Source organism: Pipistrellus kuhlii, unplaced genomic scaffold (genome assembly GCF_014108245.1).
Source record: "Pipistrellus kuhlii isolate mPipKuh1 unplaced genomic scaffold, mPipKuh1.p scaffold_m20_p_6, whole genome shotgun sequence".
Lineage (NCBI taxonomy): Eukaryota > Metazoa > Chordata > Mammalia > Chiroptera > Vespertilionidae > Pipistrellus > Pipistrellus kuhlii.
In genome coordinates this window covers 49,675,064-49,702,834 of record NW_023425562.1, presented here as the reverse complement: position 1 = coordinate 49,702,834, position 27,771 = coordinate 49,675,064, and the positions used below count along the sequence as shown (strand labels likewise).

Below are 27,771 nucleotides of genomic sequence, written 5' to 3'. Positions count from 1 at the left end.
TTCTAGTGTAACCTGCATTTCCCCAGCCGGCTCCTCTGTAGGTCTCTAGCTGCTTGCCAAGAACCTTGAGGCTTTGCCAGCTCTGGAGGACGAAGACATGGCCAGGGGCCCTGACAACACACCGAGGTGGGCAGCCCTGATGGTGCTGGCTGCCCTGGGCACAGCTGTGACGGAGACCACCAACCCGGGCATCGTGGCCAGGATCACCCAGAAGGGCCTGGACTATGGTAGGCCTCCCTTCCCTCCTCTCCCGCCCCGAGGAGCAGTCACTGAGCACCTGCTGGGTGCAGCCCTTTAGCTCCAGTGCATGGCATGCTCACAGCTCCTCCAGGTAGGCCCTTCACCCATCTAACATAGGAAGAAACCAGGCAAGGAGAACTGCCCTAGGTCACAGGGTCGGGCACTGGCAGAAGTGGGGCCGGAGTGCGGGGCCTGGAGGACTCCAAGTCTAGGGCCCCCAAGGGTTTCATCTTCATGATCCCCTCCTTCCCTCTACCCAAACCTCAACTCCGGCTTCTAGGCTGTTTACTTTCTTCCCATGCCTGCTCTCAGCCCTGTCATGTGCCTCCAGGTCACTGGCTCAGTCTTCAGCGTGGGCAGGGCTCTGGCAGCCAGAAGGCTAAGTGGGAGGGGGGGAAGGGGGGGCAGAGTGAGCATAGGGACAGCCCTTCTTAATGGTTCCTCCAAGGCAGGGGCTTGGAGGCCATATTGTGCACAGTACCCATCTGAGTGCCCCAGGCCACCCATCCAGCCCCAGAGAGAGGAGTGTGGGGTGGGAAGCGGCTTCTGCTGACCCGCTCACCTCTGAGCTAGGAGCTTCACATACATCATCTCGGTTCATCTTCATGTCCCCCCTGGGTGGGATATACCGCTGCTAGCAACCTTTACGATGAGCAAACTGAAGCTTGGAGAAGGCACTGACTCTGTAGGCCAGAGGGCCGCCTGGATTTGAGTTCTGGCCTTGTCTGATGTCCCCACGTCGGGCTGCTCGATGCTGTCTCCCAGTGGCAGAACGATGAACTGCAGAAGAGTGGAGAAATAGAACAAGAAGGCAGAACCTTAGGTCCTGGTTTCCACTGCTGCATCAGGTCCTGACTCAGGAGGACCTGGTCTCTCATCCCTGAATTCCTACCCCAACACAGGCAGGAACCTCTGAACCCCAAGGGGACAGGAGTGTGGCCCTTCTCTGAACAGTGCTGGGCTGGCCCTGAAGGCTTGCCGGGAGCAGAGGCCTGGGCTCAGCCTTTAAACCGGGAAATGTCCAGATTCTATCACAACAGCCCCAGTTTCCCCTTCCACTCACACCCCTGATGGAAACCACAGTGGGTTTTCTAAATGCAGCAGATCTGCTTGTGTCCCTCTCCTTACTTACACTATTCAGTGGTGCCCTAGTGCCCTCATGTCCTGACCCCTGGGCATGACATTCAGGACCCTTCATGACCTGGCCTCCGCCGACCCACAGATCCTGGCCAGCCCACACCCACTCCCCCCTCAATCCCCATCCTGCCCAGGCAGTGACAATGTGTGTGTTATTTACTTGCAACCCCCCCCCCCCGCCCCTCCAGAAGGCTCCTCCGAGGGTACTGGTTCTGGAACCAGAAGGCCTGGATTCAAATCCTGCTTCATCACTTGTCAGCTGTGGGGCCACCTTTCTGACTTTCAGTTTTCTCATCTGAGAACTGGGGGTGACAACGGACTTACTTCCTAGGATTGTTCAGATTTAGTAACTTAACACATGTCCAAGGCCCAGAGCAGGGCCTGGAATAGAGTAAGAGCTTGATAGATGTTTATTTATTATTATTAGTAGTAGTAGTAGCAGTAGTAGTAATAGTACTTTCTAACTGGTTCTTGGAAAGCACAAACCTGGGATCCCTCATTTTACCAATTACTCCTTCTCAGGTATTGTTTGCCTTTTTGTTGGTTCTTTGACCAGGCAACAGGATTGGCACGTGCAAAAGGCCCTATAGAGACCTTGTCCAAAAGCCAGAGAGATGGAGTACCGGTGAGGGAGCAGCACAGAGTTAGGCACAGAGTAGGTGTGCAGTCAATACCCATTGGATGCATGGCTGGGTGTTTAGGGGTGATATTTTAGAACAGGAGTTGGCAAACCACAGCCTGCAGGCTAAATCTGAGCCACTGCATTTTTTTTTTAAAAAAATGTATTTTTATTGATTTCAGAGAGGAAGGGAGAGGAAGAGAGAGATAGAAACATCAATGATGAGAATTATTGATTTGGCTGCCTCCTGCACGCCCCACATTGGGGGTGGGGATGGAGCCCGCAACCCGGGCATCTGCCCTTGACTGGAATCGAACCCGGGACCCTTCAGTCCGCAGGCTGACACTCTATCCACTGAGCCAAACCAGATAGGGCCCACCGCATGTTTTTGTGTGGCCCGGGAACTAAAAATGACTTTCACATCTTTAAACATTGGAAAACACCTGAGGAACAGTGATATCTCACAGCACGCGAAAATTATGCAACATGGAAATTTCAGCGCCCACGAAGTTGTCCTGGATCACAGCCACACCCACATTTACAGACTGTGCACGGCAGCTTCGGGCCAATAGGAGCAGAGTTGAGTGGTTGTGACAGACAGTTGTAGCCACAGAGCCAAAAATATCAACTCTCTGGCCTTTTAAAGAAAACTGCAACTTTAGACCTTTTCAATCCCACCGACCGGCGATGGACAGGCGCCCAGGCTCCCAGGCTGTGCCCCTGACAATCACCCTGCTCTCTCCCCGCAGCCCGCCAGCAGGGAGTGGCCACGCTGCGGAGGGAGCTGGGGAAGATCGAGATCCCCGCTTTCTCAGGAAGCTTTAAGATCAAGTACCTGGGGAAAGGCGAATACAACTTCTACAGGTGAGGCCCGTCGAGCTCAGTCGTCATCTGCAGGTAGTATTCCGGGGCCACCAAAGCCAGAACCACAGGCCACGAACTCCTAAACACGGAGTGGAGGCCCCCAAGCTTCCACCATAAAAACCATCTTTCAGGCACTCGCCGTGACTCCCTGGGGGACATGTCACAAACCCCCAAAACTCTGTGGTAGGCCCACATATCAGTTAGGATCTGGGGGGAGAGGGTGTAAGGACAGGGAGCCTAATCCCAAAGGGCCTCAGCAGAAATCACTGGCTCCCGTGGCGGAGAGGACCCTGGAGCAGTCTAGCGTCAGGTCAGCTGGCGGCAGGCACAAATGTCTCTGCACCTGTCTCCCCCTCGCCGCCTCTCGGAATCACCTCCCCGGGGGGCTCTAACGCCCGGGGAAGGTGTCTTCTCCAGGAGGCAAGAGGGCCACCGGCATTTCGGCACTGCCAGTCCTGGGGCAGGAGAGCCCCTGCTCCTGGCACCTCAAACAAAAGCCCCGAGAGTCACGCCGGTGTATCTCAGGTTACGTACAGACTCCTCAACAGCGCATCGTGGTCTGAGGAAGAGAACCTGCTAATTAGCTTTTGCCCAAATCCTAAATGTAACCTCCCCCGCTTCCCGAAGATGGAGGCAAAGTCAGCTTTCTCTGGAGCAACACAGCAACGTTAAATGGCAGCTCGGATAACGCAATAAGGCAGTGTGGGTGCTGGGTGGGAGAGCCACAATGTTCTGTAGAGAATGTTATACACCTATTCACTCAGCCGATATTCATGAGCATTTACGCTGTGTCTAATACAGCAGGCTTTGCTACACAGTGAAGAAAAGAGACATCCCTTTACAGAACTTAACTACTGTGGCTATGACTGTCGTCAATTGGACAACATGTAATTTTATTGATTGTCACACACGATGAAAGATAGAATTTATTGTGCCTGTTTTACAAATGAGGAAACTGAGGCTCAAGGATGGTTAAGGGACCTGCCCAGGGCTACACAATAGCACATGTAAGAGCAGGATTCAAATACAGATTTGTCTGGCTTCAAAGCTTAGCCACACTGCCCCATGCCCAGGGCTCCCAAGGCTGCTTTCATAGCTTCTGCATTGTCCTGGCAGGGCTGGGGTGGAGGGCCTGGATGGGAAGGATGACTCTACATGCACCATTGACTGAGTCCTTGTGTGGGCCCCCAGAAGGCTAACAAAACGTTCCTTCTTCGCAGCCTGGTCATCCGTGAAGTTCAGCTGCCCAGTTCCCAGATAAGGCTGTTGCCCAACGAGGGCCTGGCTCTCTCCGTAACAGATGCCAGTGTCAAGATCAGCGGAAAATGGAAGGCACGCAAGAATTTCATGTGCGTTCCCAGACCTGGGGTTGATAAGTGGGTGGGTCGGCTCTTAGTGACACTCGGAAGGGATGAGAACGCCCAATGTTTGCCTTGCCCATCACCACTTGCCTCCCGGGGCTCCTGGGGGAATTTTTTTACAAAAGATTCAACATAACCCTTGTTTAGTAGCTGAACATTTGCCCTCATCTCAATGCAAGGCACTGGCAAGGCTGAGTCAGTGCCTGTGGCTTAGGACGGAAGGTGAAGTGGGACCTTTAATTCACCCCTGTAACAGCTAGCTGTTGCCCTGTAACAAGCATTGCTGACTCAGGGGCCTAAAACAAGTCATATATTATCACTTGCACATCTATGTGTTGGCTGGGGTTCCCCTGTCTAGGTTGGGCTTAGCTGAGGCGGCTCTTCTGCAGACATTACATTGTCTTCCTCCTCTCAGGACCAGTGGGCTACCCAGAGCATGTGCTCGGTGATGGCCGGGCTGCAAAAAGACAACAGGAAACGTGCCAGTCCCCTTAAAGCCTGTACTCAGAACTGGCCCACGGTCACTTCCACTCATATGCCATTGGCCAAAGCAAGTCACATGGCTATACCCAAAGTCAAGTGCATGAATGCACATCCCTCCTCCCCGTTCCTTCTCTTCCTCCCCCACCCCTCCCCTGGCACACACACCATAGGCAATGGCGAGGGTATGGATGCAGGAGGGGGTAAAAGATTTGGGGAAATCATCCAAACTACACCCTGAATCTAAATATTGGGCTTTCATCACAGTGGCCCTGTCCACTAATGATCGTGGCTCGGTCAGTCCGAGCTAAAGCAACGTCTCTCCTGTGTGGGAAATCCAGAGAGGACCTGGAGGAGAAGGGTGTGACTCTGGCCTCCCTTTCGAGGACACTGAGTCTGTTTGTTCCCTATAAGAATGGCTGAGGTCTTCACGTGGGCTCTTTGTACCTATTATTTCACTTACTGATCACATTCTCTCCCTCTCTCTCACACACACACACACACACACACACACACACACTCACTCACAGTAATACTGCATTACATTGTAGAAGAGTTGACAACCTGCATTCATGTCCACTCATGGTCCTTGTTCATTCGTGGGGCTCATAATGCCTCCCTCGGGGATGAGTTTTGGCTATTGCTCCATGGGTATTGGCCAGTGGTCGGCAAACTCATTAGTCAACAGAACAACGATTGAAATTTCTTTTGAGAGCCAAATTTTTTTTTGGCTTAAAAAACTCATCCCCGAGGGAGGCATTATGAGCCCCACGAATGAACAAGGACCCTCATTCGTTGAAGTCATTGGCCCCAGACGACCAGCTTCCAGTATCACAGCTGGTGTCCCACTGCCGCTGCAGGCTCTGGGTGTGGATCCCGGGGCTCAGAGAGGTGGGGAATGCTCCCCACACTCCACAGCCTGGGCCGGGTTCTGCCAGGTGGACGCGCGGGTGGAAACTTCAGGGCGGACTCCGGGTCTCACTCAGCGGCCATGTGGCCGTGAGCAGCTGCCGCCCTCTCTGAGCCCGGAGTGGGGACTGTGGCAAACCCTACCTTGCGGCATTGGAGGGGAAGAAGGTGCTGCTCCACGCCTCCTCTTTGTCTCCCTCCAGCAAAACCAGCGGCGACTTTGTCCTGAGTGTGCAGGGCGTCTCCATTGCGGCTGGTCTGAAGCTGAGCTGCGACCCCGCCTCAGGCCACTCCACCGTGGCCTGCTCCAGCTGCAGCAACCACATCGACAGCATCCGCGTGCACGTCTCTGGCAGCCACCTGGGGTAGGCCTCCTGGGGCTGGAGGTGGCAGGGGAGACATCAAGGAGAACTGTCCTGAACATCCCTGTGCTGAGAAAAACATGTTGCTCCCTCCAGGCCTTGTTAGAGGTCTTGGTGTAGGGGAGGACGGGAGCCTCTGAGGGAGCAGACCCCGCCCCTGCCTCCAGGGGCCCTTGCTCGCTCAGCATGCACCCAGCAGGCTCACTGCGCTCACCCATTGCCCCAGGCTCTGGGCTGAACACTGGCTGTGCACCGTGTTACACCATCCTCACTACAAAGCTTCAGGCATTGAGCTGGCCAGCCACTCCACACATAGCGACTAAGAATCCTATGCACAGGGCTTATGCAATGTGCTCAAGGAACGTCAGTGGCCAATACCTGTGGTGGGCAAACTGTGGCTCACGAGCCACATGTGGCTTTTTGTCTCCTTGAGTGTGGCTCTTCCACAAAATACCACGGCCTGGGTGAATCTATTTTGAAGAAGTGGCGTAAGAAGAGTTTAAGTTTAAAAAATTTGGCTCTCCAAAGAAATGTCAATCGTTGTACTGTTGATATTTGTCTCTGTTGACTAATGAGTTTGCCGACCACTGGCCAATACCCGTGGAGCAATAGGCAGCTAGCTAACAGCGATTGGAAGCTCACGGTGTGGCTGGCACTGTTTTAAGCACGTGCGTTCCCTCAGTCAGTCCACACGATGACACTGAGGTTAATCCATTTTCAGGAGAGACAACCCAGGCTCAGAAAGCATAGGAAAGAACCTGAGTTTTCATATCTCGTGATTATTGAGAGGGGATTCAGCCCAAGAATGTCTGGCCCCTGATTCTTAGCCACACGGTCCCTGTTCTCTTGAAGCCCCCAGCCCAGCGGGGAAGACAAAGATTAGTCAGATCATTACATTAATGAGCAGCTCACAGAGAATTGCAAAAAGGATGCAAGAACGAAGAAAAAAGAGGTACAGAGTGGGCAAACGCTTGGAACAGGAGGATCTGACCTAGTCCGGGGGCTGGCCAGCTCTCCCTTGATGAAATGACATTTGAGTTGAGATGAAAAGAGTAAGTGGGAGTTAATGAGGCTGCTGTTGGGGACAGGGAGAGGGTTAGCAGAGGGAACAGCATGTGCAAAGGCCCTGGGGTGGGCGGAAGCACAGGACACAGAGGATCTGGCAGAGTCGTGTGACTGGGGTGCAGAGGGGAAGGGCAGTGACCGAGAATGAGGTTGAGACGGGGCAGGGGCCCAGCCACGCCCCTGCTGAGGACATCACCTTACCCACAGGTCCCTGCCACAGGGGCAGAGGGGTGTGATGGGGCACATGCACCTCCGGGGACCAGGGTGCCTATGCCTGTTTGGAGCGGGGAGGAAGGCTTCCCAGCGCAGCCCAGGGATGCCTGGGGAGCCTCACGCATGTCCCACATGTCAATCCGCAGGTGGCTGATCCAACTCTTCCACAAAAAAATTGAGTCTTCGCTCCAAAAGGCCCTGAGCAGCAAGGTAAGAGGGCTCTGGCCAGAGCGGGAGGGGCCCTCCGTGTCCTCTCACTCCATGCTTCCCTGGACTCTTCTGCCCTCCACAACACCCCCCCCCCCCCCGAGTCCTTCCAGCCCTTTGCAACCACAACCCCAGTTCTAAAAGCCAGGCATGCCTATGTTTCTGAGCAGTCCAGGGAGAGGCCAAGAACGGGTCACTGCCCACACCCATGGCAAAACACCATGTCGGCGTGGACTACCTCTGTCCCCCCCAACATTCGTCCCTGCAAAGAAACTTTCCCCCCAACCTCTCTTCTCTTAGCCCTCTGGCCTCCTATCCCATCTCCGGCCCCTTCGAACCCCCTTCCCGGTGTTCCCCGCCCGGAAAATGTGCAATCGCTGAGGCGGCCAAGCTGTTCTCTGAGGCTGGAGCTGGTATGAAAGGCAGGCACCGGCCAGTCCTCCAAATCTGCTTTCACCCCCACCCTCCTGGCCCCACACAACAGCAGAGAAAAGGGGCCCTTCATCAGGCTGGCTTTCCATCAATAGACCATCGGCTTGCAGGACGCCCCGAGCTGTCTCACAAGCCAAGTAAGCTGGGTTTCAAGGCACAGGAGAGCCAGGGAAGGTTTCAAGCCCGGACCCCGGCCTGATCTGGGCCTTAGAACAACCTCTCTGACTGCGTGAAAACGGCGGGCGAGGCCAGAGTTGGGGTGGGAGGGGCCAGAGTCGAGGCAGGAGTTTTGGGGAGACGGGAAGGCTGTGCAGTCTTCAGGAAGGAGATGTTGGTTTCCCAGTCAAAGGTCCGCAATGAGATAATTTATCTGAAGGCATGGTCAAAAGTTGTGGTGGTGGTGGTGTTTTTTTTAAATCAATGCATGGTTATCAAAATATGTAACTGTGGATTATACAATGGCTTTTAGAGTCAGAATGTCTGGGTTTTGATTCTGGCTCTAAGGCTGGACCAGATGTATAAACTTGAGCAAAGTACTTGACCGTTCTGAGCCTCAGGTTTACCATCTGTAAAAACCTTCGTCAGCAAGGATGTAAGGATTATAGAGATGACGCAGGCAGCGTGCTTCCCACCAGCCTTGCAGACTCATAATTGAACTGTCTTTGTAACTAAGTGATGGTGTGAGGGGAGGGTTGGCACATGTTTAATATTCAGAACTATTAAAATGGATTATTCCTTGGTAACACCTTCACAGTGGCCCTTGACAGCAGCCAAGCTCAAAAGCAATAATACTGCTGCTGATGTTGAAGATGATAGTGGAAAAGATGATAGTGGGGAAGATGGTGATGGTGAAGATGGTGGAGGTGAAGATGGTGGAGGTGAAGGTGGTGGAGGTGAAGGTGGTGGAGGTGAAGGTGGTGGAGGTGAAGATGATAGTGGGGAAGATGGTGCTGAAAGTGGTGGTGGTGAAGGCGATGGTGATGAAGGTGGAGGTGATGAAGGCGATGTGAGGAGGATGGCCTATATAGGCAGAGTGCTTTCAATGGGTTTGGAACTATGCAGAGAACTCTGTACAGGAATTAGCATTTAATCCATACAAAATCCCTACGAGGGGGTGTGTGTCATGATTATTCCCTTTTAGAGATGAGTAAACTGAGACACACAGAGAAGTGATAGTGCTGGAAGGCAAGCCCAAGCCACCTGCCTCAGAGGCAAAGGTCTTAATCATAACAAGAGATTGTTCAGAAGAGGGTACTGGCCTGAATGAATGAATGGACGGACGGATGAAAGAATAAACGAGGGGCCAGGGTGTCCATGAGGCCAGGAAGGGCTGGAAATGGGGAAGAGTGATCTGGGAAGTGGAATTTCAAGAAATCCAGAGTAAAGCGGGGGTTGCGGGGGGGAGAGAACAAGTCTGTGTCAGGTGTGTGTGTGTGGGGGGAGGGAGGGTGGAAGGAGCTAGGGAAGAGGGGCAGCAGCAGGAAGCCAGGCTCAAGCTATGACATGATTTGCTGTGCTTTGGAGCCATCTGGAGGCAGGTGGGCGAGCAGCACTGGAAACCAGTGGCCACGGGCAAGCAGCCCAGGTATGCAGCTGGCCCAGGTGCCAGATGTGCTGTCCTTCCCACCCTGGCCACTTGGAGAAGAGGCACCGGTTCCTCGGAGAATGGCTTTCCAAGTCCTCTTAGGACACGCAGAGCCTTAGGTAATAGAAACCACTCCAGGAAACCAAGTTTCCTCCCTCCCTTATCCCTTTCCTTTTCCCTCGGGTTCCCTCCCGCCTTCCCCCAGATACAATAACTTGGTTGACTAGGGGAAGAAGGGGAGTGTAAATGCCCTCTGGGCAGATGGGGGTGGGGACAGCCCTGAAGGCCTATGGCCTGGAGGCAGCGGGGCCCTCAGGTGTGTGTGTGTGTGTGTGTGTGTGTGTGTGTGTGTGTGTGTGTATTCTGGCCTCGTGTTTGGAGCAGGGAGGGGGGGACTTTGCTTGCATGCCCTGCCCCAGGCAGATGCTGAGACAGAGATTCGGGTGCAAGACATTTATTGGGAGGAGATCCCAGGCAGAACAGCGAGGGGGTAGAGGGGCTGGGACATTCTGAGTGGCTGGCGCTGGGGACACTGGGATCAGTCCTCAGGAATGGGGGTGGGGGGTGGGGGTGGGGGCACACACACATCAGAACCTCCCGAAGGGGTGAGGAAACTGAGTGTTTATCCACCATCCCCAGCTCTCTGTGGTTGGGGCTGTTTCTGACCCTGTAACTCCTTGGTGCTTGGGAGCAGGCCGGGAGAGTTGTGGGTGAGGGGAGCTGTTCACACAGGTGCAGGGACGCAGGGGGCCTAGCAGGGGCCTGGGGGTGCCTGGCAGGGCTGTGGGAGGGCGGGGGGTGGGGAGGGGGGAGACCTGTGAGCAGGAGGTAAGGAGCCCCGGAGGAAGGAGCTCTGATATGCCAGAGGGAAGAGGAGCTCTGAGGGGAAGAATGAGTGAAGGGACAGGCGGAGAGCAGGGAGTCCGGGGTCCTGGGACTCCAGGAAGAGCATTTCTGGGGGACAGTGGCCCAACCGTCAAGAAAGGCGAGGACTGGGGACTTGGTTGGATTCATGAGGCAAATGTCACCAGACACTGGGGGGCCAGTCCCACTCGTGCAGGTAGGGGTTTACCTGACCACCCCGCCCCCAGCCCCCATGCCTTCAGTTAAAGAGGCCTGAGCTTTTATCCTGTTTTCCAGCTATGTCTGGCCTGGAAATAAAGAGCCCCGAATATGGTGTCATAAAGCAACTGCCACTTTACAACCCTCCCAGCTCAGGGAATCAACAGGGCGGCTTTGCTCGTCTCTCCTCCATGCTGACTGGGTCCCATCTGGGGAGACCCACAGCTCAGGGCGTGGTGCCTGTGCTGGACACACTTGAAGGCTCAGCTCAGCTGTGGCCTCTGCAGGCAGCTCAACAGCTTGTCCCTGGGTTCCCTGAGGAAGTGACCAGAGAGGCAGCATTTCAAGAGGCCAAAGTGGGAGCTGCACAGCCGTGTATGGCCATTCTGAAGTTATAGAACGTCGCTTCTGCCACCACACACACCTCCTCCCCTCAGATTCCAGGGGGCAGTTCACAAACCCACCTCCTGATGAGCAGCAGAATGGGAAATAGAAGCTGTCACGCTCCATTTTACAGACGGGAAAATACAGGTCTAGAGAAATGAAGTGACTCCCTCGGTGGCACAATCAGCATGTGACCCAGGACTGTTCAGACTTGTGCTTATTTCCTCGTGAGTCACGTGAGGGGCAGGGAGGTCAGGGAGCGTCCGTCTGTCTGGCCATTCTCAGCATCGGTGAGTGTGCCCAGGCTTGAGCAGAGGGCTGTCCCCTGCTCCCGGCAGCACAGACCCGAGAAGGTTGACCCTGACCGCCTCCTGTCTTTCACTACCTCATTCCACAAAGGATCGGAGGCAGCAAAAACAAATGGATAAATACAAACAACAAAAAAGTCTCACGTTAAAATAGAGAAAGCATAAATACCCAATAAGAAAGTTCCACACTTGAGTAGTCAATACAATGCAGACACGCAGACCATCCAGTCATATAGAGTTACTATTTTTAAGCTACATGGTGGCCTCTGAGCTTCCTGGTGGCCAAAGAGAAAAGGGAAACTGGATTAGTTACATGATTTTCAAGGAAACATTCCAGGAAAGCAAGACATGACCAGGTCATTACTCTGGAAGAACATGTCAACCTATGGGAAGTCCTCCCTGATCACTTCTTTTGTTCTCGCCAGATCTGCCAGGTAGTGGCCAAGTCTGTGTCCTCCAAGCTGGAACCTTTTTTCCAGACAATGCCAGGTGAGTGCTAGATGGGGCCGAGGAGACCGAGGCAGAAGGGGTTGAGGGGTAGGGAGATAGGAAGAATGTGATGGAACCTGGGCCTGGGTGTGAAGGGGTGGAACAGACTATTTTCAAATGGCGATCAACAGTGGATCCCTATTGGGCCAGGCCCTTGTGGCAAGTCCAGAAGGAAGGTGCAAAAACACCCACCCATTATCCTATCCCTGCAACCAAACGCCCTCAGCTCTCTGCAGCCAGACACACAAACTGTCCTGAGATCTGGGACTGATCCTTTTGCCCCTCTGGGCCTTAGTTTCTGTTTCTTTAAAACGAAGACAACGCTCTCTATCCCCACGCGCTTGGCATACTGTGAAGAGCCCGTGTGGGTGGAGGAGGCCTCCCCTGGCCGAGTGCTCACCATGCGCCTTGCACCCGTAGAACTGTCCCTTCATGTCCTCACGACACCCCACTGAGTGTGCATATCCTCCCAACGTTACCGCGAGGAAACACTCGGGAAGGAGCCCTGACTTGCCCTGGGCTCCCCCTGGAAGCCTGGCGTGGCAGACACGTGGTTTGTGCCCACTGATGATGCTTTACCCTGCTCCAGGCACCACCCAGCCCTCCGGGGCAGAGCCCATCCTGGGGATGTGCAGAGCAGTTGCCGTGTTAATTACTCACTGTGTAGGGCGGGACAAACGTGCTGGTTTTGAGTCCCAGCTCCATGCCGTCTTGCCATCTTGTACCGGCTGCCATTTCTGAGCCTCTAACAACAGGAAGAAAGGGCTAAAGGAGGAGCCGGTGTTTATTGAATTTGTACTGTTTGCTGCTGGGAGACAGAGAAACCTCTCAGACCTGAGCCAACGGGGCTCAGCCAGAGATATTACTGATGCTAATATCGGTGCTTTCTGGTGTCTGGGCCCCAGCATGCACAGGGCACAGGGCACACACTTCTTCTCACTTAGCCTCCGGCACCATGAGCCACTGCCCTCACCCCATTCTACAAATGACAAGAAGTGACTCAGGAAGGCAACAGGACATGTCCAAGGTCTTACAGAGTTAGATGCAAGCCCAGGTCTCTCTGTTCCTTTACCCTGTGCTTTGGCTTCATCCAGAGGCTGCTGGAAGAAGGGAGGAAGATGATGGCTGTGAATCTTGGGTGTAGATTCATCTTCTTTTATTTATTTTTAAAATATATTTTATTGATTTTTTTTTTTTTTTTTACAGAGAGGAAGAGAGAGGGATAGAGAATTAGAAACTGATCAGCTGCCTCTTGCACACTCCCTACTGGGGATGTGCCCGCAACCAAGGTACATGCCCTTGACCGGAATCGAACCTGGGACCTTTCAGTCCACAGGCTGACCCTCTATCCACTGAGCCAAACCAGTTTCAGCTCATCTTCTTTAAAAGGGAGCTCAGGGTGGGCTCCCTGGAGGAGGTGGAAATGGAAAAAAGCACTACAGATCTTAATTCAACGTGAGAGGGTGCTGACCCTGCATCAAAGGCCACAAAGATGCTGCCATAGGGAGCCAGCTCATGTCCGTCTTCTTTTCCTCCAGTGACAGCCAAAATCGACAAGGTGGCCGGGATCGATTACTCACTGTTGGCACCACCGATAGCCACGACCGAGACCCTGGATGGGCAGCTGAAGGTGAGACTTACACCCGCAATCGTATATCCTCCCTCCTGGGGCTCCCCATCCTCCTGGAGACAAATCATACAAAGACCTCACCCCTTCCTCTCTGTCCTCACCCACCTGCCTCCGAATCTTCTCCCTGCTCAGGCATGCCGCCCCCTGTCTGTCATCCCGGGAACACACCCGGCCTGCTCTGTCCCCGGCGTGGCCCAGGCACTCCTCTGCCCAGCAGGCTCTCGCCCAGAGGACCCCCAACCCCGGCTCTCCCCTCCTTCCTCAAATATCCTCTACTCAAATATCCTCTCTCCTGGAGACACCTTCTCAGACCACTGTCACAGAGACAGCTCCTTCCTCCTGCCCCTATCTGCTTTATTTTTCTCAGCAGCATTTATTGCTAACGTGCACGTACAAACACACACAACCACTCACTCTGATTGAAAGAGCAGGGGCTGTGACTGCTTTGTTCTTCACTGTATGTGCAGCACCCAGCACTGTGCTTGGCATACAGCAGGTGCTCAATAAGTATTTACTGAACGGGTGGAAGCTATGGAAGACAACCAGTTGATGTTCTCTCTCCCTCTCTCCCCTTACCCCCTCCCTAAACTCAATGAGCATATCCTCAGGTGAGGGGTTAAAAAACAAAAAGAAACATTACCATTTGGTCATATTTGCCTCTGACTTTTTAAAAATGAAACACTGTAGACATAAGTAGCTCAGGCCCTCTCCAAACCCGCCCCCCCCCCCCTGAGGTAGTCACACAGAGGACGTGGGTGTATGTCCTTCTCCACTACGTGTGTCTGTAGTTCTTACACAGTATGTTTTGTAGGCCTTTAAATTTCACACAAATAGTATCTGACCGTATGTATTCATCTATAATTTGCTTCTTCATAACTCAACATTATTATTTTTTAGCTAAGTAGATTATTTGCTTTTGCAGCGTGTTGCTAAATTGCTCTTTGGAAACATATAAAAATATATTCTCTGAGCCTGTGAATGCTTTTACCATAAACTGGATAGTATGGGTCTAAAGTATAAAAGTATATTGCATTGCTCAGTGGTTGAATGTCGACCTATGAACCAGAAGGTCATGAGTTCGGATCCCAGCTCAGGCACATGGCTGGATTGTAGGCTCTATCCTCAGGGTGAGGCATGAGGGAGGCAGCCAATCAATGATTCTCTTTCATCATTGATGGTTCTATCTCTCCCTCCCTTTCCTTTCCTCTCTGAAATCAATAAAAATATATTTAAAATAAAATAAAGTACAAGTATACACACAACAGTTCACCTGTCTCTTTGAAATTGCAGCTAACTTGATGGGTAAAAAAAACAAGCACACAGAAGAACCCATTGTTCGTTTAGTAGAATCTCTGTGCTTCCGGCCAAGGTTGAGGCAGAGCCAATGGAATGGCTGGGAGTGAAAGCCCGGGTCATGCCCCTGACCCGAGTGACCTGGGCCAGCCCCCCCCCCCTCCCCATCCCCCCTGCTCCGTGTGGGCTCCTGTAAGATGAGCGTGGTCGCCCTGCCTCTCAGGCTGGGGGAAGGGCACGTGGACTGTGGCGCCGGGAGACGCGTGGTGCTGTTGTTAGTTTCTGGCCACGGCTTCCTCCTCTGTGAACGCAGGGTTGGCACCCTCAGCCCATGTTTCCTGGAATAAACACGTCGAATTATAATTCCTGAAGGATGGCCGGGCTCACTCTGCCGCCTCCACCCCCAGGGGGAGTTCTTCAGCCTGGCCCACCGCAGCCCCCCGCCCTTCGCCCCGCCGGCGCTGGCCTTGCCCATGGACCACGACCACATGGTGTACCTGGGCATCTCGGACTACTTCTTCAACACGGCGGGGCTCGTGTACCAGCAGGCGGGAGCTCTCAACCTGACCCTCAAGGATGACATGGTACGTCCGGGCCGGGGGTGGGTGTGGGAAGAGCAGCAGACGGCCTGGATTTGAGTCTGTGCACCCGGGGGAGACTGATGCCTGGACCCCAGAGTCAGCCGGACCTGAGTTCGAATATCGATTGGCCCCCTCTTTTCCGGGTGAGTCACCTTCGGCCGGAGACTCCACCTCTCAGAACCTCAGTTTCCTCATCTGTAAAACACCAGTAGCAGGCTCCGCCTCCAAAGGGGGTGGTGAGGATTACATGAGATATAAATGCATGGGAAGCACTCAGCACAGGCTTAGCACGTGGGCGTCCTCGGTGAGTGCTCCTGGTCACGGCCAGCACCGACTGAGTCCTCCTTCATGCCGGGCTCTGTAACCCGGTCTCAGCATCATATCACCATGATGGTCCTCCTCCTCATTGTCTCTGTATATTCAAACCTGGGTGCCACTCTAGGACTCAGTTTACCCATCTGTAAAATGGAGAGAAGGCCATCCTCTCCAGAGTCTAGGTGCCACCTGATCCCAACCCAGGCACCAACCACATGCGATGCCACTCCTGGAAGAGAGGTCATGTTCCCCCGCTCCGTGGAGGTACCACAGGGAGGCAGAGCCCCGCCTGATCCCCGGGAAGTAAATGAGGATCACCTGAAGGAGGGCTCTTCAGGGCAAGGGGGTCAGCCACCACTTGCATTTGGCAAAGACAGGCAGGGGGAAGGGAAAGCTTTCTGCTGAATTTGGGGGTGAGGGGGACACAGAGGTGTGCGCTTACGAGCTTGTCAGGTGGGGAAGCTGGATGTGGGTTAGTAAAGCTGAGCATCCAATATGATTGGTTTAAGGGCATATTTGACGTTTTGGGGCCAAAAGGAGATTGGGCGGCTGGCAATCACGGAGCTGGTCCTGACTGGCCTGGGTTGGTTGCCTCAGAAACCCTGGATCATTGATCCATTGTCCTATAGGCCTGGCCATTGTGTTTGTGTATTATGTCCCTCCCCCTCATATGGAATTTGCCCCCCTAATGTAGAACATAATTCCCCAGAATCTTTTTTTTCTTCTCTTGCTACAGATTCCAAAGAAATCCAAATTCCATCTGACAACCAAGTACTTTGGAACCCTCATACCCAAGGTAAGAAAAGGCCTGTTTCCCCACACACACACACCCTCCCTGCTGTAGTCAGATAATGCATCAGCCTGAGGTGCTGGGAAGACCTGATGAGAGCCCCCTCCAGATCCGGGGGAGTCCAGCCTGAGAGGGTAGCAGTAGCTTGCAAAGCTCACCCCCAAACAGAAAGGCTCAGGTGTGAGAGCGGCTGGGTGCTATCTAGCCAGAAAGGCCACAGCCCTGCCTTCCTGGGGTTCTAGTCTAGCAGAGAGAGAAAATGAGGCACCCAACACAATAAGAAAGAAATGCAGCCCTAACCAGTTTGGCTCAGTGGATAGAGCGTTGGCCTGTGGACTAAAGGGTCCCAGATTCGATTCCAGTCAAGGTCATGTACTTTGGTTGTGGGCACATCTCCAGTAGGGGGTGTGCAGGAGGCAGCTGATCGATGTTTCTTTCTCATCGATGTTTCTGGCTCGCTATCCCTCTCCCTTCCTCTCTGTAAAAAAAATAAATAAAATATATTTAAAAAAAAAATAAATGCAGATTGTGGTAAGCAAAGCCAATAGGTTGATAAGGTCGTTAGATGAGGCAGCCAAAGAAAGCCTCTGTTTCAAACAGCTCAGTTGCCATAACCAAATGCCAGACTGGGTGGCTTAAGCATCAGGAATTTATCTCTCACAGTTCTGGACCATGATCAAGGCGGCAGCTGATTCGGTTTTTGGTGGAAGTTCTCTTCCTGGCTGGGAGATGGCTGCCTTCTTGTCGTGTCCTCAGATGGCCTTCCTGTGAGCACTTAGGGAGAGAGAGAGATCTCTCTGGTGTCTCTTCCTATAGGGCGCTAATCCTGTCAGAGCAAGGCCCCACCCTTATGACTTCATTGAATTGCAGTTACTTCCTTAAGGCCCTATCTCCAAATACAGCCACATTGGGGATTAGGAATTCGATATATGAATTTGGGGATGAGAGGGACATAAATATTCAGTCCTGAACAGCCTCTTCAGTGGTGATATTTCAACGAGTAACCAAGGGAATTATCTTGAAGCTTAATTTGCATAACCATCACATTATTTTTACTCAGACTTTGAGTTTATCTGGGGAGTCACCAAATCCCTCCTCGTTCCCCCTTGAAGCCACCACTGCTTTCTGAGGAGGTGACATTTGAACTAAGGCCCGAGGGGAGGGAAAGAGCCAAGCTAGGAAAGAACGGAGGGACAAGCATTCAGGGAGAGGGAGCAGAGCGTGCAAAAGGTCTCGGGAAAACAGCAGGTCCTATTTGTGGAACGGGAGTCCCACGTTGCTGACACTGGAGGTGAGTAGAGTGGGGCTGGCAGGGTTTCAGCTCAGATTATGCCATCTGTGGGGTTAGTCAAAATGCCATGGGAAGACATTGGAGGTGTTTCTGCAGGGCCAGGGCAAGACAGGATGTGGAAATATTTCAGTAAAAGTGTCTCTTTCGTTGGTTGCCCCCCCTGGGGGCTGCAGCTGGCCAAGATGTTCCCCAACATGAGCATGCAGTTCCTCATCAGAGTCTCTTCTCCGCCACACCTCACTGTGTCCCCCGCCGGCCTTGCCTGCACCCCCACCCTGGAGGCCCAGGCCTTCGCCGTCCTCCCCAACTCCTCCTTGGCCCCTCTCTTCTTGCTCGGCATGGTAAGCTGTTCCCCGGGTGTGGGCAGGTGGGGAGCCCCGGACAGGGCTGAGAGCATGCCCTCAGGGTCAGGCACCAGTGTGAATCCTGCCCAGATTCAAGCCTGGACTCTGTAGCTCCAGGGCCTGTGACCAGAGCCCTTACACTAACGGCTTTGGGCTCCTGCAGGCACTCATTCATTCGATTATTCATTCGTCATTGGTTTGAAATATGGGTGCTGTTTCTGATTCATTCACTCACATCTACAGTCCCTTATGCACGTGGGTATTGTTCATTCATTTATTCCTTCAATTAGTCACTAGATTGCTAACTTGAAATATGCTAAGTCTCTCCTGGTTTACACATGCATCATTATTCATTTATTCATTTACTTATACCTTCGTTCAATTGGTCATTTGTATATTTGTTCCTTCATTCATTATGTATTCATATGCCTTCATTGGTGTGTTTAATCCCTCCCTTATTGGAGTTTTTATTCCATTGATGATTTGTGCACTGGTTCATTTGATCACTGTGTCACACCGCGAACATTGGGGGCACCCACTCTGGCCGCAGGGGGTGAGGCCAGACTTTCTCCCGCAGGCAGGTCTGCACAGTCTCAAACTGAGACCCATTTCCCCTGCTTTGCAGACTAAATGGGTTCTCACAGAGTCGCCCAAGGTCAGGCGGCAGCGGGCAGGAACGCTGAGGCAGGAAGCTCAGTTTTCTGACTCACCAAATGTTTGCTGAATGAATAAACGAATGAATGGCTGTGAGAATAGGGCTGGCTTGTGGCCCGACTCACAAGTAGCTTGGGAACTCAGACGTGGACTCGGGAGCTGGGCAGAAAATGGTGCTTAGTCCCAGCCCAGGACTCATCAACAAGGTGGAAGTAAAAGGGAGGACACCCCTCTCCCACCCTACACACACACACACACACACACACACACACACACACACACACACACACGCGCGCGCTGGCCCTCCCAGCTGTGGAGACCTCCCAGAGCCCCCAGGCCAGCACCTCACCTCCTGGTTGTTGCTTTGCAGAGCACCAACGCCTCCGTGGAGGTCGGCGCCGTGTCCGACAGGCTGGTGGGGGAGCTCAGCTTGGACAAGTAAGTGGGCCTGTGGGGCAGCGGGAGGGAGCTGCCCAGTCAGCCGTGGGGTCCACAGGCTAGCAATGACCCTACGGTGTGCCAAGTTCTATGCCACCGCTTTCCTGTTCACCCACCACATTGAAGCTTCAGTGTGCCGAGGGCACCATGTTCCCATTTCGCAGACAGTGAAACTAGCACTCCGAGATAAAGCGGCTTGCCAAGGCCACACGTCAGAGGGTCCCAGCCATCTCAGTTTGCCCAGAGTGTCCCAGGTTGGGCACGGAAGGTCCCTCGTCCCAGGCACCTCTCAGTGTGGGCCAGCTCATGGCTGGGCAGTGCCGGCTGATGCCACTCCACACTGAACCACAGCCGCCCCCTGTCCCCTGACGACCCCGGCCTTCCTTGGCACTTGGAAAACCCACTTCAACGTCTTCACCCCATCCTTGGGACTCTGTCAGCCACCCCCCTGCCCCTGCTAGGAGACTGGGGTCCATGTGAACCCCGGCAGAGAAGGTGTGGGAGTGTGGTGTCTGATGCCCAGACACCTGCATCCGAAGCGCAGCTCGCCGTGGTAAGCAGCAAGCTCTTCACACGTCAGCATCCGTGGCTGTAGAGATCGCCCAAGCATTGCTCTTCCACAGCAGCATCGCCGTGAGGGTGAAATGAGGCATTAATGTGTGTTGCTGTGTTTGGAACACTTCAAGGGATAAAAACAAGTGCTCGATAAGGAAGAGGAAAAGAGAGACAGAGAAAAAGAGAAATGCAGAAATTGGAGGAGAGACAGAGAAAGAGAGACACTCTGAGAGAGGGACACACACACACACAAAGGAAGAAAGGAAGAGACGTCAAGAAAGAGAGACAGAGTGTGAGAGACAGAGAGACAGGCAGATGGGAGACACAGAAGAGGCAGTATCTCAGGGAAAGACAGAGAGACACAAAAGGAGGAAGAGGGAGAGATAGAGGTGATACAAAGAAAGAGAAAGACACCGGAGAGAGTAGGTGCCATGGCCCCAACATTCAGACCTGGCATCTACCTCTTCATCACACTCACGCTGGTGAAGCTGAGTCTTGAGCCAGGCTCCTGCCCAGGTCCTGCTTCGCCCTGGCACGGAGGTACCCTTCTTCACCTTGACCTCGGCCCCTGAGGCCTCCATGCTGCTCCTTTCTGTGACATCCCTTTGAGGAGTGGCACTGCTTTGGAAACAGGTGGATTTAATTTTCCTTGAAATTCCCGTGGGCCTCTCAGGTAGAGGAGCCAGAGTGGACGCAGCTGGGTGATGGCTGAGCACAGACTTCCTGAAATAACCCACAGGGCTGGGGTCTCGGGGCTCCTAAGTCTTGGTGAACAAGAGTGAGTTTTCAAACAAAGCTTTGGCCTCGGGGGAGTTATTAGAAATCCTGCCTTGCTCACTGTTAGCTGTGTGGCCTTGGGCAAGTTGTTTGACCTCTCTGAGTGTGAGTTTTCTCAGCTGTAACATGCGAGTGTGATGGCCTTTGCCTCTTGGGGATTTACAGGAATTCATTGGGACAAAGTACTCAACAGGGTAAATGATAGGGGTTCAATAGATGGCCATTTACTTCCCCCAGTTCTCTGAGATCCCATTTAAAATGCCACAAAGGCTGTAAAGGGGAGATAGTTGTTTGGCTCAGGCAATTGAAAAGTCCAAGTGTTTCAGGCAAGGGTGGATCCAGGTGCTTCAGTGGTGTCCTTGGGACTCTGACTGGCTCCGTCTCTGGGTTCCGCTCTCTCCTATGTAGGCTCCCTTTCCCAGAGGGCTATCGCCAGGTGGTGACAGAGATGGTCACCAGCAGCTCCCCCTAAGCTTCCTGGAGAAAAAAGAACATCTCGTTGCCAATAATTTTCAGCTGAGACTGCCTCTCCCTGGACCAGCCATGGGTCACAGGGCCATCCTTGAAGCCATCACTGTGGCCAGGGAGGTGAAATCTGCCCCTTGGCCAGCACGCCCCCAGCTCAGCACTGACAGAGTGACCAGAAGAAGCGGGATGACTGCTGGGAGGGAAAACCAGCAGCCTTCACCAGAGTGGCCCTTCCTCCCCAGAAACTGAATTCTCATATGTGTCAGGCAAATGGTGTCTCACCCGCCCCTCCCCTTCTCACAGGCTGCTCCTGGAACTGAAGCACTCAGACATCGGCCCCTTCTCGGTGAGTGTGAGGAGGCCCTCGGAGGCTCCTTCCTTCCCCTGATCTTGAGATAACAGTCCCAGAGACCACTGGGCGCAGGGCATCATTTCAGGAGGCCACTGGTCATTTGCATGCGATTTGCATGTGAGGTAATGATGGGAGGAGCTTTGTTGCGGAGAGACCTGGGCTGGAATCTGTTCCTCACCTATTCACTGTGGGCCTTGGGCAAGTCACTCTCCTTTCGGAACTTCAGCCCTTCCCCACAAGCCAGGGATAATCCTTCCCCCTGGAGTTAATATGGTGAGGCTTCATTGGGATTAAATGTGCACAATCTGTTATGGGAGTTCTGCCCGGTAAATGTCTGTTGGATGAACAAATGAGTTACTTTACTGCTCCAGGTGTTGGGATATGCTCATGAAGATGACAGGGAAGCAACCTCTTCTGGAGCTTTGCACCCTAGTGGGAAAGCAGATAATATGGAAGGAAGCTTACTTCAGTCAAGATCAATATGAAACACAAAATGGAAGTGTAGACAGGGATGAGACGGTTGAGGGTTAGACAGAGGGATCAGGAAGAGCCTCTCTGAGGAGGTGATATCGGGGCTGAGGGAGCCAGCGAGGGGAAGATTGCTGCAGGCAGAAGAAATAGCAGGAACAGCCCTGGTTTGGCTCAGTGGGTAGAGCATCAGCCTGCAGACTGTATGGTCTCAGGTTCAATTCCAGTCAAGGGCATGTACCTTGGTTGTGGGCACATCCCCAATAGGGGGTGTGCAGGAGGCAGCTGATGGATGTTTATCTCTCATAGATGTTTCTAACTCTCTATCCCTCTCCTTCCTCTCTGAAAAAAAATTAATAAAATATATATTTAAAGAAAAGAAATAGCAGGGACAAAGGCCCTGGGGCTGTCTCACCCTGCCTTCTGGGCTAGAGTAGATGGCGTTGGAAGGGCAGTGAGAGGAATGAACCGTTCCGTACAGAGTGACATGATCTGATTTGTACCTTGATGAAAGTTTCCCCTGACTGGGATTAGGAGCTTGGAGTCTGGGGACAAGGCCAGACCACATTAATAAATGGGGAGATGGGTGCGTGTGTCCATGGGAGAGACGAGGCCAGGAAGAAAGAGGAAGATGATGGGTTGGAGACATGTAATTTGGAAGTAAGGTCAGACAAAACTCTTTTTTTTTTATTTTGTAAAATATGTTTTTATTGACTTGAGAGAGAGAGGAAGCAAGAAACATAAACATTGATTGACTGCCTCCTGCACGCCCCTTAGTGAGGATGGACCCTGCAACCCATGACCTCTTGGTTCATAGGTCATCATTTAGCCCTGGAACCACACTGGCCAGGCCAGGCAGAACTTGATGAGAGATATGATATGTGGGGTGAGGGAAAGGGCGTTGAAAAATAACACCTAGAGTTTTGGCTTGAGCAGCTGGGTGAGTGGCAGAGTCACTGAGATGGGGAAGGGCAGGTGGGAGGGAGAGGAGCAGGGTTCTCTCCAGCCCAGGTAGACGATCCCACTACCTGGAATCCCCGGCCATCACTAAGTAGACTCACCCCTGTCTCCCTTGCCCATGAAGGGCCCTGGTGGTGAGCTGCCCACGGAAGTAGCAGCTCAAATGCTCTTCAGCAGCTGCCCTGTGGCCCACCCATCACCCTTGTGGCCCTCATTAGAAGCCACAGCATGCTGATTCTGCCCACAGCGCCTTACTACACGTGGTCTCTCAGCGAACCCCTGGAGGACATTTCCTTGAATTTCTGAAATGTCCCGATACCCCCACCAAGTGGGAGCCACCCTCAAAGTCAGACCGTCCCAATGTCCCTCCACATCCGATGGAACTCCAACCAGCCGTGTCCATCTGATGAGAGATTACAACAACAACAACAAGGGCTCAAGGTTACCTCACTGGATTCACATGGGTTTACTGGTGCCAAGGCACAATCGTGTGATGACTCAGGGGGTAGCCAGCTGCTGCTTCTGCAGAAAATAAAAATTTTAAGTTCCTAGATTCATTGGGGGAAAAGGGCACTGTGTTTGAGGACCCCAGAGAATTACAGCCTGGGAAAGGAGGCTCAATTGTTCCAGAAACAAAAATGTGCATAATTACAAGTTGTAAATGTCACCAGTGCAGGCAAAGCTCTTGAGGGTCTTACATTATTGCTGACTATTTTTTTTTTCATTTGCAAAAGCAAAGCATATACATTATAGAACAATCCGAACCTACAGGTTTACAAATGAAAGAAAATAAAAACCATTTCCTAATTTCCCTATTAGTTAATACTTTAAGCTACATCCTTCCTCACCTTTTGCTATGCACATTCAATAACAAAATGGAATTCTGTGGTTCCTACAGCCCGCTTTTCCTTACTCGAAAAATATCATGACTATGGAATGATAATTGTACTTCTACAGCGTCATGCATAACAATTGCGTAGTTTCCTAGCATCAGACTGCCACCATGTCCTCCAGATGGTTCCCTAAATGAGGACATGTAGGCTACTTTTTAAAAAATTGTTATCTCTATATATAAAGAGGTAATATGCAAATTAGGTTGGGATTCCGTAATGGTCACGACCAGACAGGAGGAGGTTGTGCGTGCAGGTGAGGCCTGGAGCAGAGACGGAGACAGAGGCAGGGGGGTGACCCCAGAGCGGACACTGGCAGGGTGGCCAGGGGACACTGTGAGTCAGGTTTGGGTCCCAGCCTGTAGGGTGCCTCCTTGCATGGGAATTTTAATCTCAAGCTGGGCTCTTGTTACAGTATAATTGACATACAATATTATATTAGTTTTCAGGTGTACAACACAGTGATTTGATATTTGTATTCCTTACAGTGTAATCACTAATTCCAGTAACCATCTGTCACTGTGCCAAGTTATCACCCTATAATTGACTAATTACTATTTTTACCCATCCTTCCATCCCCCTCCCCTCTGGTGACCATCAGTTTGTTCTTTGTTTCTATGAGTCTGTTATTGTTTTGTTTGTTTTAGATTCCACATACACGTGAAACCATGCTGTATTGTCTTTATCTGTCTGATTTATCTACCCTTCAGGTCCATCCATGTTGTGGCAAATGGCAGAATTTCATTCTTTTTTTTTTTTCTTCTTTTTTTTTACTGTTGTGTAGTATTCCATTGTTTTGTTATATTTATCACTCTTTGAGCATCTTTACATCTCTTTCTGTCCGCATCCCAGTCACCTCCTCAGGATAAATGCCTTAGAGCATGTTTGCAGCCCACCAAACACACATTTTTAAGGCTTTTGATGAACGTTGCTGATTCACCCTGGGGAAGGTTGAGCCAGTGTGCCCTCCAGCCCACGGTGCCTGAGAGAGGGCACTTTCACATTTACATACTCTGCTGACCATCCTTACCCCTGCCTTGCACCGTATAGTTTAGAACTTGGGTTACCACTGGAACCTTTAGAGTTAGAGATCACTCCTGTGACCTTGACCGGGCTGCAGAGTTTTCACATCACTTGGGTCCGTCTCTCAGCCTTTTGCAGTTGGGAGGTGCCCAGTGTGGGAGGGAGGGTGATGGAAGACCGTGACGCCTCCAAGCCCTGACGTGGGTCCCGTCCTCCTCCCGGTTTCCAGGTGGAATTGCTGCAGGCCGTCATGAACTACATTGTGCCCACCACTGTGCTGCCCAAGGTTAACGGTAAGGAGCTTTGCAAAAGTGCCTGATGGTCAGTCCTGGGAGAAGTGGTGGGGAGAGTTCCTAGAGCCGCCTACCACCTAGCTCCAGTTGTGGGGGCTGAGGGTGGTCACCTCAGAGGAACCTCAGATGGCACCTGGCCCAGAATAGGAATGAAGACAATGCAACTCCACGTGGGTGGCCTTCTTGTTAAGTGCCCATCCGATCCTTAGGAGTGGGGGATTATTAATGTCTCCAGCTTTCACGGGAGGAGAGCAGAGGAGTTACATGGCCAGGCCACGGAGCAGGTGAGAGGTGGAGCTGGGTTTCCTCCCGCCTCTGACGCCAGGGCCCTTGGTCTTTTTCCAACTCCGGGAGGAAGGCCAGGGAGGAAGGGTCTCAGCTCGGGTCTGACGCTCACCCCGCTGGTGAGCCAGCCGCTAACCTTGGCATAGCCAAGGGCAACCGTACACAGAGAGGCCCACATAACACGTGACTAGAATATTAAACATAATAAATGAGGACAACCACTTATTATATGGAGTCTGACTCATCCTCCCACTGCGACACGTGTAGCTTCATAATGGCCTCGGAGACCAGGTTTGAATTTAGCATCCTCCCGAGTTCCAGTTCAGACGTGGTGGTGACAGAGGAGCTGATGCATGGCCACCACCCGTCTCTACTTTCCTCCTAAACATTGAGGGGCTTCCTGCAACCACAAGCAGATACCCTCATCACATGTCCGCAGGCTGTCCACACCCGTGCGAACAGCGCCCCCTGGTTGCCACTCGGGCCTGGTGTCTGCCCGCTAGCAGGGGCTCACCCTCAGCAGGTGACCGTGGTCAGGGGGCCTGCTCAGGTCCTGGACATGAGCGTGGGTTCTGGGGCTGGAATGGGAGGGTCCCCAGTTTCTTTTCAGCCCAGGAAGGCCACCCCCCTCCCCCCCACTCCGGTTCTCTGGGGCCGCTCGCTCCATCTTCTCCCGCCTCTCCCCTGACCCTGTCCTAAATCCCCGTTGCAGAGAGGCTGCAGAAAGGCTACCCTCTCCCACTGCCCGCCGACGTCCAGCTCTTCAACCTGGTGCTTCAGTCTTACCAGGTGAGTCCCAGTCTCCGTCCACTGCACCCGGTGCTGAAAAGCTGTCCCTATGCAAGCCCCGGGCCAAGCACTTTCTACCCGCACGGCCACCCCGGAAGGTGGGTGCTTTCATAAACAGAGAAGGAAGACCAAGACTCAGGAGTGCCACATGGCTGCTTAATGACATCCAGATCCAAAGCCAGGTCCCTGCATATATTTTTTGATTGATTTTTTTTGACAGAGAGGAAGAGAGAGAGAGTGAGCGAGAGAAGGACGTGGATGTGAGAAACATTGATTGGTTGCCTCCCACCCACACCCCAACCAGGGAGCCAACCTGCAACCTGGGCATGTGTCCTGACCGGGAATCGAACCAGCGACCTTTCAAATCAACTGAGCCACACCGGCTGGGGCCAGGTCCCTGCTTTTAACTGTTGACTGTGTCCTTCACACCCGACACTTGGTAAAAATGGAACTCCCTCGGTGACACAGAGCCTCTTGTCTGAGGTGACTGCATTTCATTATTGCTGCATACCTCTTATTTGTATCCTCACCAATCTACGCCTGTAGGTATGAAGCCTGGCCAGTGTCTGGCAAATTCAGATACCAGTACGAACCACCTCCCCCTGCCCTTCTCCCAGCCTGACCCCCATAGCGTCGGGCATATTTACCCCTTTCTCGGGAGCGTTCTTCTTAGCTTCAAAGAGCCTAGTCTCCTGTTTGCCAGCCGCCCCTCCCTGGGGCCATCAGTCTTCTTTGCTGCCTCCTGCTTCCCCTTCTTTCCCAGAGGGAGCTCCCCAGGGTTTCTGACAGGCTCTGCCTTCCCCACTATGGGCTTTCCCTGGTCATGTTTATCACCTCAGGCTCAGCAGCCACCTTCATGCCACCCGAGGCCCTAGCATGCCCAAGCGAAGCTGATCACTCTGCAGCAAACCATCACACCCTGTTGCACTCCTTTCCTTAGTCCATGTCTTTCCTCAGAACCCCATGACCCCATGGGAAACCCCTGTCACCCAGATTCCTTGCCCTCCCTCATTCCCAAAGTACAAGCAATCCAACCCAACACTTTAGACTAGGGAACTAACAGGGCGAAGAGACCGTGGAAGAGTAGGTGAGAGAGCAGGGAAAACACATCTCCTCTTTGCCCACCTTTTCCCAAGTTCATCCTTAATGGAAATAATGGCCCCATAGCACCATTTCCTTTCTTCATCCATGAACGTTCTGAGTCCAGGGCAGGAAGGAGTGCGGGGAAGCAGGTTGGCAACCTAGGCTGGAACAAGGGCCCTCCTAAGCGTCCATAAGGCCGGGGTGACAAATGAAGGCTCCAGAGCTGCCCGGGGGTCCACACGTCTCAGAGCTGCCCACACGTTCATGGGCGTTGTGATGTGCAGACCCCACACATCAGCAGACGGGCCCCACTCGGCCCTCCCCCGAAGTTTCCTTCTGACAACCCAGCAGCCCGCCCTCCCCACAGGGCTGCTGACAGCTGCTGACCGCGTTCTGTCTCTTCCTAGAACTTCCTGCTGTTTGGAGCGGATGTTCTCTACCACTGAAGTCGCCGTCGGTGCTGGGGCTGTGGACCCACCAGCCGCTGAGGGGCGGTCAGCCCTGTTCCTGGCAGGCCTGTGGGGCACCCTTCTCCAGGCGGCCGCTCCAGTTCTTGACCCAGAGACCCCTGCAAACTTCCCCGAACTCAGGTTTAGAAACAACCTAAGTGTGGAGACCCTGTTGCTTGGGGAAGTGTGTGGTGTGTATTTTAGGGAGTAGGAGCTTCTTTACAAAGCTTAGCCTGCCCAGACGTTTCCTCCAGGCATTGCATTTCAGTTGTATAACCACAATATGTCTCTTTGTGCTTCACACACACACACACACACACACACGA

At 52.9% G+C, this 27,771-nt stretch overlaps 1 protein-coding gene across 1 annotated transcript; it reads left to right on the top strand.

The window, feature by feature from the left end:
- On the top strand, positions 1 to 27,748 carry BPI (bactericidal permeability increasing protein). Its single transcript, XM_036419063.1, has 15 exons — positions 1 to 227; positions 2,746 to 2,860; positions 4,081 to 4,209; positions 5,814 to 5,975; positions 7,397 to 7,460; positions 11,654 to 11,717; positions 13,256 to 13,347; positions 15,048 to 15,224; positions 16,273 to 16,332; positions 17,791 to 17,958; positions 18,986 to 19,053; positions 21,157 to 21,199; positions 24,776 to 24,839; positions 25,837 to 25,913; positions 27,404 to 27,748. The coding sequence occupies exons 1-15, from the start codon at positions 98 to 100 to the stop codon at positions 27,440 to 27,442; spliced, it is 1,452 nt and encodes a 483-aa protein (XP_036274956.1). The 5' UTR covers positions 1 to 97; the 3' UTR covers positions 27,443 to 27,748.
- Positions 27,749 to 27,771: the final 23 nt, after the last annotated feature.

Bases quoted from the DNA above. Each gene is read 5' to 3' on its own strand.
- BPI (XM_036419063.1), top strand. From the start codon at position 98: ATGGCCAGGGGCCCTGACAACACACCGAGGTGGGCAGCCCTGATGGTG. The intron at 13,348-15,047 runs GTGAGACTTACA...CTCCACCCCCAG, and splicing joins CCCTGGATGGGCAGCTGAAG to GGGGAGTTCTTCAGCCTGGC. The intron at 21,200-24,775 runs GTGAGTGTGAGG...CCCGGTTTCCAG, and splicing joins CAGACATCGGCCCCTTCTCG to GTGGAATTGCTGCAGGCCGT.